Raw genomic sequence first — 12,435 nt, 5'->3', positions numbered from 1 at the left:
CTCCATCTCTTTCCACAGACAGACATCTAGAAAGTACATCAGAGTTGATCAGCAGCATCACACCCAGCACGTGGCTTAGAGCAGACTGGTTTAGTTAGACTGAGTTACTACAGTTAGATTAGGAGAGTCGAACTCATTTGAGAACTGTGTTAATAGTTCAATAAACATATTGAACTTGTGGCAGCACGGTGGCGCAGTGAGTTAGCACTGTGGCCTCATGGCACCGAGGTCCCAGGTTCGATCCTGACTCTGGGTCACTGACCGTGTTGAGTTTGCACATTCTCCCAGTGTTTGTGGGTTTTGCCCCCATAACTCAAAAATGTGCAAGCTAGGTGGATTGGCCAAGCTAAATTGCCCCTTAATTGTAAAAAATGAATCGGGTACTCTAAATTTAAAAAAAACATATTGAACTCATTACATAGTCTGGACCTTCCTTTGTCAAAGCATACGTCAAGGAAGCAGCTTATGCTACACGAAGAAGCATAATACAATGGAAAACTGGAGCAGGAATTGGCTGTCCAATCCTGAAGAGCTTGCTCTACCATTTAATATCATGGCTTATTCTTTCAACACCATATTCCCACATTCTCCCCATAACCCGAGACACCGTTTGAGTCTAGAAATCTATTTCCATCTTAAATATATTCAGTGACTTGGCCTCCACAGCCTTGTGTGGGAGAGAATTCCACAGGTTCACCACCCTGAGTGAAGAGCTTTTTCCTCTTCCCAGGCCTAAATGGGCTACCCCATATTCTGAGACTGTGACCTCTTATTCTACACTCTCCCAGGCAGCTGAAACAACATCCCTGCACCCAGTCCAGCAGCAACCCTAAAGTCAACCATTATGTGGTAGGCAGCACGTCTCTTTCACCAACTGCCCAGTCCCAAAAGAAAACTGCAGTCCAAAAAGTTAATCACCAAGTCCAAATCTGACACAACCAACACTTCAGCATTTGTCAAATTCAGGTTTGTCATTGTAAAACCAGAAGCAGAGTCAATTACATACTGATAAGACAGGAGTTTATCAGGCAACAAGTACATCAAAACTCAAACTGATTTGAAGGTAACTCAAGTCAAAGAAATCTTCACGTATCACTCATCAGTACTGACTAAAGAAAGTAGTTCACCCTCTTCCTATTCACAGGAAATGTTGTCTCCACTCGCCATCATTGCATCTTTTTAAAATGCTGTGATAACCATAATTTCTCAACTATTTGATGATATTCAAAAACACACATCTTAAGCGATCAGTACATCTTAAATTAATTTTTAAAAATCATAATCAGTTTGTGCCATGAACAACAAACTCCAAAAACGCCACTATAATTTGCTGGTGGTATTTTGTGCCGACACCTCGCAAACAGCCAATCCAAATAAATCCTAGGCATCGTTAAGAAATGTCCTCAAAGTTTAATGGACTTTCCAGATTCTTGGATACACTGGAACTATCACAGTTTATTTGCTAAACAACAACAAGATGAAAAAAAGTACTGTTTTTTCAATTATTGCCCTTAGTTTCTCGAGTTGCATCAGAATGCCAGTGGAATACTTACCTAGATTATTGAACCGTGCAAAGAACGAAGCAGACTTAAAGCTGAGGAGAGGCAACAACAGGACGATCAGGTAGTAGGGGACAGTATTTGATTTATTCCACCATTCCTGAAACTCATGCACGCCTGTGTCATTGCTTATGATGTAGGACATGTCTGTGCTATTCTGGTGAACTCCGGGTGGATTTGGACAAATAACTGAAAATAAAAAGTAAGAATCAGAATTGCAGGTTCTAGAAAACATTGCACAGTCCTCAAATAAGAAGGGATCAAAAATAAATCAGACCTGGCATCATGCTCCAGTTACTAGGACATACTGATTGGGAGCTGGTTTGGAATGTATGGGTTAGCTTCCGTTATGCATTTAGGGAGTAAGAATGAGCATTTGCACTCATTGGGAGTGAGAGAGATGGATCAGCCACTTTACATTGGACCTTTACAGCGAGGGAGGAAAAATAGATCCATACCCATGTTCTAATTTGGTCTCAAATTCTTATTAACTTAATTAAAAGCATGCAACGTATTGAATTTGAAACATAACGCCATATAAATATTGGACAATTATGCGCACCATATGACCATCATTCAAAGGGCAGGACGGTAGCACAGTGGTTAGAACAGTTGCTTCACAGCTCCAGGGTCCGAGGTTCGATTCCCGGTTTGGGTCACTGTCTGTGCGGAGTCTGCACGTTCTCCCCATGTCTGCGTGGGTTTCCTCCGTGTGCTCCGGTTTCCTCCCACAGTTCAAAGAAGTGCAGGTTAGGTGAATTGGCTATGCTAAATTGCCCTTAGTATCCAAAAAAGTTAAGTGGGGTTACGGGGATAGGGTGGAGGTGTGTATATAGATAAGAATGGAACCAGTGATCCCATCTTTCTGGACGATGGTGGAGCGACACAGAGCAAAAAGTGTGTCAAAAGTTGTAGATAGGGCAAGCAATACAAGGAATAGTGTACCTTTGTGCAAGTCACAGAATACCATTTGTGACTTTGATAAAAAGCTGGTTTGACACTAAGGCAGAGCCAGAAAACTGATTGGAGGAATTCAAAGAAAACGTTCTGTAAATGGTCAGACGGATTTGAGAGAGTAGAACGTTCAAGGACAGAGGGGAAAGGGAGATTGGTGATCAGGCAGCAGCTTGCAAAGGAGATGGGGTCAGGGTTGTTTTTTTTTGGGGGGGGGGCAATAACAACAAATTTAAGTGCAGAGAAAGGCAGCAGCTGAGAATCATTAGCAATGTCAACTAGGGAAACAATTGGCCAGGAAGGGAAGTTTGGTGACCAACAGTTTAGCGGGAATAGAGTCAAGGGAGCAGGAGGTAATAAGAACATAAGAACTAGGAGCAGGAGTAGGCCATCTGGCCCCTCGAGCCATTCAATGAGATCATGGCTGATGTTTTGTGGACTCAGCTCCACTTTCCGGCCCGAACACCATAACCCTTAATCCCTTTATTCTTCAAAAAACTATCTTTATCTTAAAAACATTTAATGAAGGAGCCTCAACTGCTTCACTGGGCAAGGAATTCCATAGATACACAACCCTTTGGGTGAAGACGTTCCTCCTAAGCTCAGTCCTAAATATACTTCCCCTTATTTTGAGGCTATGCCCCCTAGTTCTGCTTTCACCCGCCAGTGGAAACAACCTGCCCGCATCTATCCTATCTATTCCCTTCATAATTTTATATATTTCTATAAGATCCCCCAGCATCCTTCTAAATTCCAACGAGTACAGTCCCAGTCTACTCAACCTCTCCTCGTAATCCAACCCCTTCAGCTCTGGGATTAACCTAGTGAATCTCCTCTGCACACCCTCCAGTGCCAGTCCTTTCTCAAGTAAGGAGACCAAAACTGAACACAATACTCCAGGTGTGGCCTCACTAACACCTTATACAATTGCAGCAGAACCTCCCTAGTCTTAAACTCCATCCCTCTAGCAATGAAGGACAACATTTCATTCACCTTCTTAATCACCTGTTGCACCTGTAAACCAATTTTTTGCAACTCATGCACTCGCACACCCATGTCTCTCTGCACAGCAGCATGTCTTAATATTTTATCATTTAAATAATAATCCCTTCTGCTGTTATTCCTACCAAAATGGATAACCTCACATTTATGGATCATGGATAAGCTTGGAGAGAACAGAGTGAAATCGGAGACACTGTAGAAAGATGCAACTTCAGGGATAGGGTGGGGTAATAGCTTTGAGGAAGTTTGCCTCGATGGGCGAGAGGAAGTGAGGATGAAGAGAAGAAGAGGCAGAAGGGCCGAATGAAGTTGTCTCAATCCAAAGAAATCCTGAGTTCCTTATACTTGAAGGAAGGAAAGACTTTCAGGAAGACAGCACCCAGTACAGAACTTAAACGGAGAGTTCCCTTTGCATTCCAGGATAATCCTGCAATATTGAGCAGACCCAAGGTCGACAAAGTCAAGCCAAATCTACCAGTTAATGGTTAAACCATTTTTTTGCCGTATTTGTTCAAATCTGCGTTGAGAGAGAGGTGGGTGGATATGTACATAAATCATTGAAGGTGGTCAGACAAGCTGAGAGAGCAGTTAAAAAAGCATGCAGCATCCACAGGGGCATTAGGGGCAAAGAGTATAAAAGCAAAAAATTTATGTTAAACCTGTTCAAAACACTGATTTGGCCTCAACGAAGTATTACGTCCAGTTCTGGAAACCATACTTTAATGGTTCCAGGTATGAGGATCTTTTAATTACGTAGATAAATTGAGTCTGTTTTCCTTCGAGTAGATTGCGAGGGGTTTTGATAGAGGTGTTCAAAATCATGAGGGGTCTGGTCAGAGTACATAGGGAGAACCTTTTCCCATTCGTGGAAGGATGGAGAACCAGAAGATCACAGATTTAAGGTTAATTGGCAAAAGAAACAATGGAAAAATTCCACGCAAGTGGCTACGACCAGGAATGCACTGCCTGAAAATGTGGTGGAGGCATGTCGGATGATGACTTGAAAAGGAAAAATGTAAAGGTGAATTGCACCTTCAGAAGACTAGCACGGTCAAGTGAGATGCGAATCATAGAATCACTCCGGTGCAGGAGGGCATTCGGCCCATCAAGTCTGCAGTGATCCTATGAAGGAGCACCCTGCCGAGGCCATTCCCTGTAACCCCACCTAACCCTTTGGACACTAGACGGCAATTTAGCATTCCCAATCCACCAAACTGCACATCTTTGGGACTGTGGGAGGAAATGGGAGCATCCAGAGAAAACCCATGCAGAAATGGGGAGAACGTACATACACAGACCGTCACCAAAGGTTGGAATTGAACCCGGGTCCCTGGTGCTGAGGCAGCAGAGCTAACCAATGTGCCCCAAAAGTAGAATGCGCGCCAGCAAGTTTATCTGGAGGTAAATATTGCACAAATTCTCCTCCATTCTGACCCACTGGGAATCAACCCCTCTGACTCAGCTCCGCACCTTCTCCACATTCGCCGCCCAGTAGTAATACATCAGGTTTGGAAGACCCAAACCCCCTGCCTGCCTTCCCCTCTGTAGCAGCACCTTTCTAACTCTGGCCACCTTCCCTCCCCATATGAACAAAGTAATCCTTGCTTCAATCTCTCTGAAGAAAGCCTTTGGCAGGAAAATCGGCAGGCATTGAAAAATAAACAGGAATCGCAGCAACAGGTTCATTTTAACTGCCTGCACCCGACCTGCCAGTGACACCATCCAAACCTTGCCAGATCACTTTTACTCTCCCCACCAAACTAGAAATGCTGTACCTCACCCCCCACCTACTCCCGGGCAACTTGCACCCCCAGGTACCTAAAGTGAGTCCCTGCCCTACGGGATGGCAGCCCCCACCCGAGACACCACAAAATACTCACTCGGCTAGATTTAGTTTGTACCCAGAGAAAGACCCAAACACCCGAAGCAGCTCCAATATTCCCCTTATCGACACACTCTGTTCCAACACGTACAACAACAAGTCATCGGCATAAGGACACCCCATGCTCGATGGGGTGATATGTGCCTATATGATCCACACTCCGTCGGATCCGTATCTTTTTTTTTTTTAAACAACAGGGAAATCGATGCCTGCCCCAAAGTTTGTGGCAACACCCACTTCCCGATCGCCTCATCAAACATCCCCACAATCAGGGGTGCCAGCTTATCCTTGAAATTTTTAATAATATTCCACCGGAAACCCATCCAGCCTTGCCACCTTCCCCGACTGCATCCTCCCAATCACATCCTTCATCTCCTGTTCCACTATCGCTCCTTCTAATGTAGCCCTGTCCCCCTCCCCTAACCTCGGGTACTCAAACCCATCTAGAAATTCCTGCAGCTCAGTCTCCCCCAGGTGGCTCTGACCTTTACAACTTCTCATAAAATTCCTCAAAAACCTTGTTAATCAGATCCGGACCCACCACCAACTTCCCTGCTCTATCCCTCACCTGAACAATTTCCATTGCCGCTGCCTCCCTCCGGAGCGGACCTGCTAACATACACATCTCCATGGTCGTAAACTGCACCCCTTGTGGACTGGTATTTGTAATCACACTTTCCACAACCACCGAATGTCTCAAAGCACTTCACAGCCAATAACATCCTTTTGAAGTATAGTCATTGTTGCAATGCAAAAAAACATGGCAGCCACAAACAACAATGTGAAAAGGACAAGAATAATCAATTTCTTGTGGTGTAGATGGGGGGGGGGGGGGGGGGGGGGGGGGGGATATTGGCAAGTACATTAGGAATAAATCCCATGCTCATTTCAATTAGTGCCATGGGATCTTTTACATTCACCCCCAAGCAGGCAGATGGGGCCTCGGTTTAACTTCTGATTCAAAGTACAGTAGCTATAGCAGTGCAGCGGAGCGATTGGGATGGAGATTGAAGTCACTGGGATGAGAAGTGACTCATGTGGAGGCTGAGGGGGTAAAGCAGCGAAGATAGCTCAGTCAGGGCCACTTTGCAACCACATCGTTATCGACCATCATATCATACTCATTTATTCTTATCTGAGCTAACAATTCATCCATCTTATATATATGAATGCACACAGCACTCAAGAGCCTTTAATTCATTCATTTTACCATTTCTCCCTAGTCTAAGCTTATTTGCTTATTTTCTCGTGTGTTTGTACACTTCATCCTTTCCCATTTGTACACTTCATCCTTTCCTGTCACACTCTGGTTATTATTACCTGGCACTATTGACCCTAACTTTCCAAATATCCTCTCATGTGAACCTCATCTTGTTATTTCACTTCAAGCACCATCTAAAGCCTAGTTTTCAATTTGCCAGTACACTGGACCCAGCGTGGTTCAGATGAAGGCTGACCCAATAGTACAGCTCCCTCTTTCCCCAGTCCTGGTGCTACTGTCCCTGGTGTTGGAGTCCCATGATTCACCCATTTCTCCCACACCATGAAATCCCTTTCTCCAATCTTATTTACCCAATGCCAATTTGCTCTTGGATCAGGTAGTAGGTTTTAAATTAATTGGGATGTGGGTGTCACTGGCCATTTATTACCCATCCCTAATTGCTGTCAAGGAGGTGGAACGAAGCTACCTTCTTGGCTGGAGCTCTGTCCAGCTTTTCCTCTATTCAGCCAGAGAGAGTGTTTAATTCTGAAGACAGAAATTCCAGCTAGCCAGGGGAACGAGCTAAGGTACGTGCAACTCAAAAACGTCCTACGAAAGGAGACAAGGACATACCCACAACCACCACGACAGACATTACTGGAAGAGTTACTGGACACAAGCATACTAGATAAAGGAAGCTGTAGTGACATGTATGACCGACTGGTAGAAAGGGCCCGACACCGTACTGGACGCAACAAGAAAGAAACGGGAGGAGGACCTGGGGATTGAAATAGGGTGGGGACGCTGGAGCGAAGCACTGCATAGGGTCAACTCCACCTCCACGTGCACACGGCTCAGTCAGACGCAACTAAAGGTGGTACATAGAGCCCACTTAACAAGAATCCGTATGAGTTGGTTCTTCCTGGAAGTGGAGAATAGATCTGAACGGTGCCAAGGAGGCCCAGCCAACCACGCCCACATGTTCTGGTCTTGCCTCAGACTTGGGGGGTACTGGACAGCCTCCTTCGAGGCAATGTCTAATGGCGCTGCTAGTCAAGAGCAGTATTACGGTGGCGGAGTGGATGCTAGATGGGGACTCTTCTTCCGAGGTAGTATGGTCTGAGGTTAGAAACAGGAAAGGAGACTTCCGGGTGCGGCGATGACCAGCTGAGTCGCACGTTTCGGCAGCTCCCGGTGAAACGGACTTTTGGGTTCTTGATAGGAGCCCCAACGGCAATTTTGACGGCTAAAAACACTGTGCGGTAAACCAGAAGGGAATCCCCCCCTGGATACGGATGAAAAAAGGAGGAGAAAGTGGCTGGATTGCAGTGGATCCTTTAGAACAGCGGCAAGGAAGGCAAGCAAAAACCAAGATGGCGTCGGAAGGTGGCAGTTTAACATGGGGCCCTGAACAACAAGAGTTCTTGAAATGCTGTGTGGAAGAGCTCAAAAAGGAAAAGAAGAAAGAGCTGTTGGCCCCGATACTACAGGCGATCGAAGGGCTAAAGGAGGAACAAAAGACCCAGGAGCGGGAGCTTCGGGTCGTGAAGGCAAAGGCAGCCAAGAATTAGGACGACATACAGGGCCTGGTGGTGAAGACGGAGACGCATGAGGCACATCAGAAACGATGTGTGGAAAGGTTGGAGGCACTGGAGAACAACGCAAGGAGGAACAACCTGAGGATTCTTGGTCTTCCTGAAGGTGTGGAGGGAGCGGACGTCGGGGCATATGTGAGCACGATGCTGCACTCGTTAATGGGAGCGGAGGCCCCGGCGGGTCCGTTGGAGGTGGAGGGAGCATACCGAGTGATGGCGCGAGGGCCGAGAGCAGGAGAAATTCCCAGAGCCATAGTGGTGAGATTCCTCCGTTTTAAGGATAGAGAAATGGTCCTTAGATGGGCAAAGAAAACTCGGAGCAGTAAATGGGAGAACGCGGTGATCCGCGTTTATCAAGACTGGAGTGCGGAGGTGGCGAGAAGGAGGGCTAGCTTTAATCGGGCCAAGGCGGTGCTTCATAAAAAGAAGATAAAATTTGGAATGCTGCAACCGGCAAGACTGTGGGTCACATATCGAGGGAGGCACCACTACTTTGAGACGGCGGATGAAGCGTGGACTTTTATTGTGGAAGAAAAACTGGAATGAGCGGGTTATTAAAAAGAACGTTTGAACAGAGTGGTGGGGCGAATGTGGGGGGCAAAGAGGGGGGTTAAAAAGGGGGGAAAAAGAGGAGTTTTATGTACTAATCCTGCGATGTGATAACTTTTCTCTCTCCCACAGGTGGTGATGGGGGGAGGAGGGGAGGTGGAGGAGATGGGGCGTTGGCCATTGGGGGCGGGGCCAAGGGAGAAGCGCGGGCTTGGTTCCCGCGCTATGATAATCATGGCGGGAATAGAGAAGCAGGAAGGAGGGGGCGTCGCACGGTGCGAGCCGAGGTCACGGGGGGAAGCAGAGGTCGGCCAGAGTTTGCTGACTTCTGGGAGCAACATGGGGGGAGTAATTACGCTAGCGGGGGATCTAGCGGGGGGGGTGGGAGGGGGGAATTACTGGGTTGCTGCTGCTGGGGAGAGGGGGGAGCTGGTATGGGAGGGGATGGGCGGGGGGGGGGCACCGCCTGGGGGAGATACAGCTGCGTGGGAACCAGGTGAGGAGCTGGAAAAAGGTGATGGCTAATCGACAAGGGGGGGGGGGGGGGTAGGAAGCCCCCCAACCCGCTGATCACGTGGAACGTGAGAGGGCTGAATGGGCCGATAAAGAGGGCACGGGTACTCGCACACCTTAAGAAACTTAAGGCAGATGTGGTTATGTTACAGGAAACGCACCTGAAACTGATAGACCAGGTTAGGCTACGCAAAGGATGGGTGGGTCAGGTGTTCCATTCGGGGCTAGATGCGAAAAACAGGGGGGTGGCTATATTAGTGGGGAAGCGGGTAATGTTCGAGGCAAAGACTATAGTGGCGGATAACGGGGGCAGATACGTGATGGTGAGTGGCAAACTACAGGGGGAAACGGTGGTTTTGGTAAACGTATATGCCCCAAACTGGGATGATGCCAATTTTATGAGGCGGATGCTAGGACGCATTCCGGACCTAGAGATGGGAAAGCTGATAATGGGGGGAGATTTTAATACGGTGTTGGAACCAGGGCTGGATAGGTCGAAGTCCAGGACTGGAAGGAGGCCGGCAGCAGCCAAGGTACTTAAAGATTTTATGGAGCAGATGGGAGGTGTAGACCCGTGGAGATTTAGCAGACCTAGGAGTAAGGAGTTCTCGTTTTTCTCCTATGTCCATAAAGTCTACTCGCGAATAGACTTTTTTGTGCTGGGAAGGGCGTTGATCCCGAAGGTGAGGGGAACGGAGTATACGGCTATAGCCATTTCGGATCACGCTCCACACTGGGTAGACTTGGAGATAGGGGAGGAAACAGGAGGGCGCCCACCCTGGAGAATGGACATGGGACTAATGGCAGATGAGGGGGTGTGTCTAAGGGTGAGGGGGTGCATTGAAAAGTACTTGGAACTCAATGATAATGGGGAGGTCCAGGTGGGAGTGGTCTGGGAGGCGTTGAAGGCGGTGGTTAGAGGGGAGCTGATATCAATAAGGGCACATAAAGGGAAGCAGGAGAGTAAGGAACGGGAGCGGTTGCTGCAAGAACTTTTGAGGGTGGACAGACAATATGCGGAAGCACCGGAGGAGGGACTGTACAGGGAAAGGCAAAGGCTACATGTAGAATTTGACTTGCTGACTACCGGCACTGCAGAGGCACAATGGAGGAAGGCACAGGGTGTACAGTACGAATATGGGGAGAAGGCGAGCAGGTTGCTGGCACACCAATTGAGGAAAAGGGGAGCAGCGAGGGAAATAGGGGGAGTGAGGGATGAGGAAGGAGAGATGGAGCGGGGAGCGGAGAGAGTGAATGGAGTGTTCAAGACATTTTATAAAAAATTATATGAAGCTCAACCCCCGGATGGGAGGGAGAGAATGATGGGCTTCTTGGATCGGCTGGAATTTCCCAAGGTGGAAGAGCAGGAAAGGGTGGGACTGGGAGCACAGATCGAGGTAGAAGAAGTGGTGAAAGGAATTAGGAGCATGCAGGCGGGAAAGGCCCCGGGACCGGATGGATTCACAGTCGAATTCTATAGAAAATATGTGGACTTGCTCGCCCCGGTATTGACGAGGACCTTTAATGAGGCAAAGGAAAGGGGACAACTGCCCCCGACTATGTCTGAAGCAACGATATCGCTTCTCTTAAAGAAGGAAAAGGACCCGCTACAATGCGGGTCCTCGGGTCCTATAGACCTATTTCCCTCCTAAATGTAGATGCCAAGATCCTGGCCAAGGTAATGGCAATGAGAATAGAGGAATGTGTCCTGGGGGTGGTCCACGAGGACCAAACTGGGTTTGTGAAGGGGAGACAGCTGAACACGAATATACGGAGGCTGTTAGGGGTAATGATGATGGCCCCACCAGAGGGGGAAACGGAGATAGTAGTGGCGATGGATGCCAAGAAAGCATTTGATAGAGAGGAGTGGGATTATTTGTGGGAGGTGTTGAGGAGATTTGGTTTTGGAGAGGGGTATGTTAGATGGGTGCAGCTGTTGTATCGGGCCCCGATGGCGAGCGTGGTCACGAATGGACGGGGATCTGCATATTTTCGGCTCCATAGAGGGACAAGGCAGGGATGCCCTCTGTCCCCATTATTGTTTGCACTGGCGATTGAGCCCCTGGCGATAGCGTTGAAGGGTTCCAAGAAGTGGAGGGGAGTACTTAGAGGAGAAGAACACCGGGTATCTTTGTATGCGGACGATTTGCTACTATACGTGGCAGACCCGGCGGAGGGGATGCCAGAAATAATGCGGATACTTGGGGAGTTTGGGGAGTTTTCAGGGTATAAATTGAACATGGGGAAAAGTGAGTTGTTTGTGGTGCATCCAGGGGAGCAGAGTAGAGAAATAGAGGACCTACCGTTGAGGAAGGTAACAAGGGACTTTCGTTACCTGGGGATCCAGATAGCCAAGAATTGGGGCACATTGCATAGATTAAATTTAACGCAGTTGGTGGAACAAATGGAGGAGGATTTCAAGAGATGGGATATGGTATCCCTGTCACTGGCAGGGAGGGTGCAGGCGGTTAAGATGGTGGTCCCCACGAGATTCCTCTTTGTGTTTCAGTGCCTCCCGGTGGTGATCACGAAGGCTTTTTTTTTTTTAAAAAGGATTGAAAAGAGCATCATGGGTTGTGTGGGCCGGGAAGACCCCGAGAGTGAGGAAGGGATTCTTACAGCGTAGCAGGGATAGGGGGGGGCTGGCACTACCGAGCCTAAGTGAGTATTATTGGGCCGCTAATATTTCAATGGTGAGTAAGTGGATGGGAGAGGAGGAGGGAGCGGCGTGGAAGAGATTAGAGAGGGCGTCCTGTAGGGGGACTAGCCTACAGGCTATGGTGACAGCCCCATTGCCGTTCTCACCGAGGAACTACACCACAAGCCTGGTGGTGGTGGCTACACTGAAGATTTGGGGACAGTGGAGACGGCATAGGGGAAAGACTGGAGCCTTGGGGGGGTCCCCGAAAAGAAACAACCATAGGTTTGCCCCGGGGGGGAATGGATGGGGGATATGGAATTTGGCAAAGAGCAGGAATAACGCAACTGAAAGATCTGTTTGTGGATGGGAAGTTCGCGAGTCTGGGAGCGCTGACCGAGAAATATGGGTTGCCCCAAGGGAATGCATTCAGGTATATGCAACTGAGGGCTTTTGCGAGGCAACAGGTGAGGGAATTCCCGCAGCTCCCGACACAAGAGGTGCAGGACAGAGTGATCTCAAAGACATGGGTGGGGGATGGT

General features: G+C 48.1%; 1 protein-coding gene across 6 annotated transcripts in view; it reads right to left on the bottom strand.

Moving 5' to 3' along the window:
• slc38a9 (solute carrier family 38 member 9) overlaps positions 1-12,435 on the bottom strand; it is a 151,871-nt gene that overhangs the window by 41,005 nt on the left and 98,431 nt on the right. For all 6 annotated transcript variants that reach the window (XM_072497025.1, XM_072497026.1, XM_072497031.1 and 3 more), the window contains exon 9: positions 1,554-1,748. In XM_072497025.1, coding sequence (XP_072353126.1) covers positions 1,554-1,748 — 195 coding nt within the window. The remainder of the gene's footprint in view (positions 1-1,553; positions 1,749-12,435) is intronic.

This window comes from Scyliorhinus torazame, chromosome 3 (genome assembly GCF_047496885.1).
Source record: "Scyliorhinus torazame isolate Kashiwa2021f chromosome 3, sScyTor2.1, whole genome shotgun sequence".
NCBI lineage: Eukaryota > Metazoa > Chordata > Chondrichthyes > Carcharhiniformes > Scyliorhinidae > Scyliorhinus > Scyliorhinus torazame.
The sequence above is the reverse complement of the archived record's forward strand: the minus strand, read 5'-3'. Positions and strand labels throughout refer to the sequence as shown.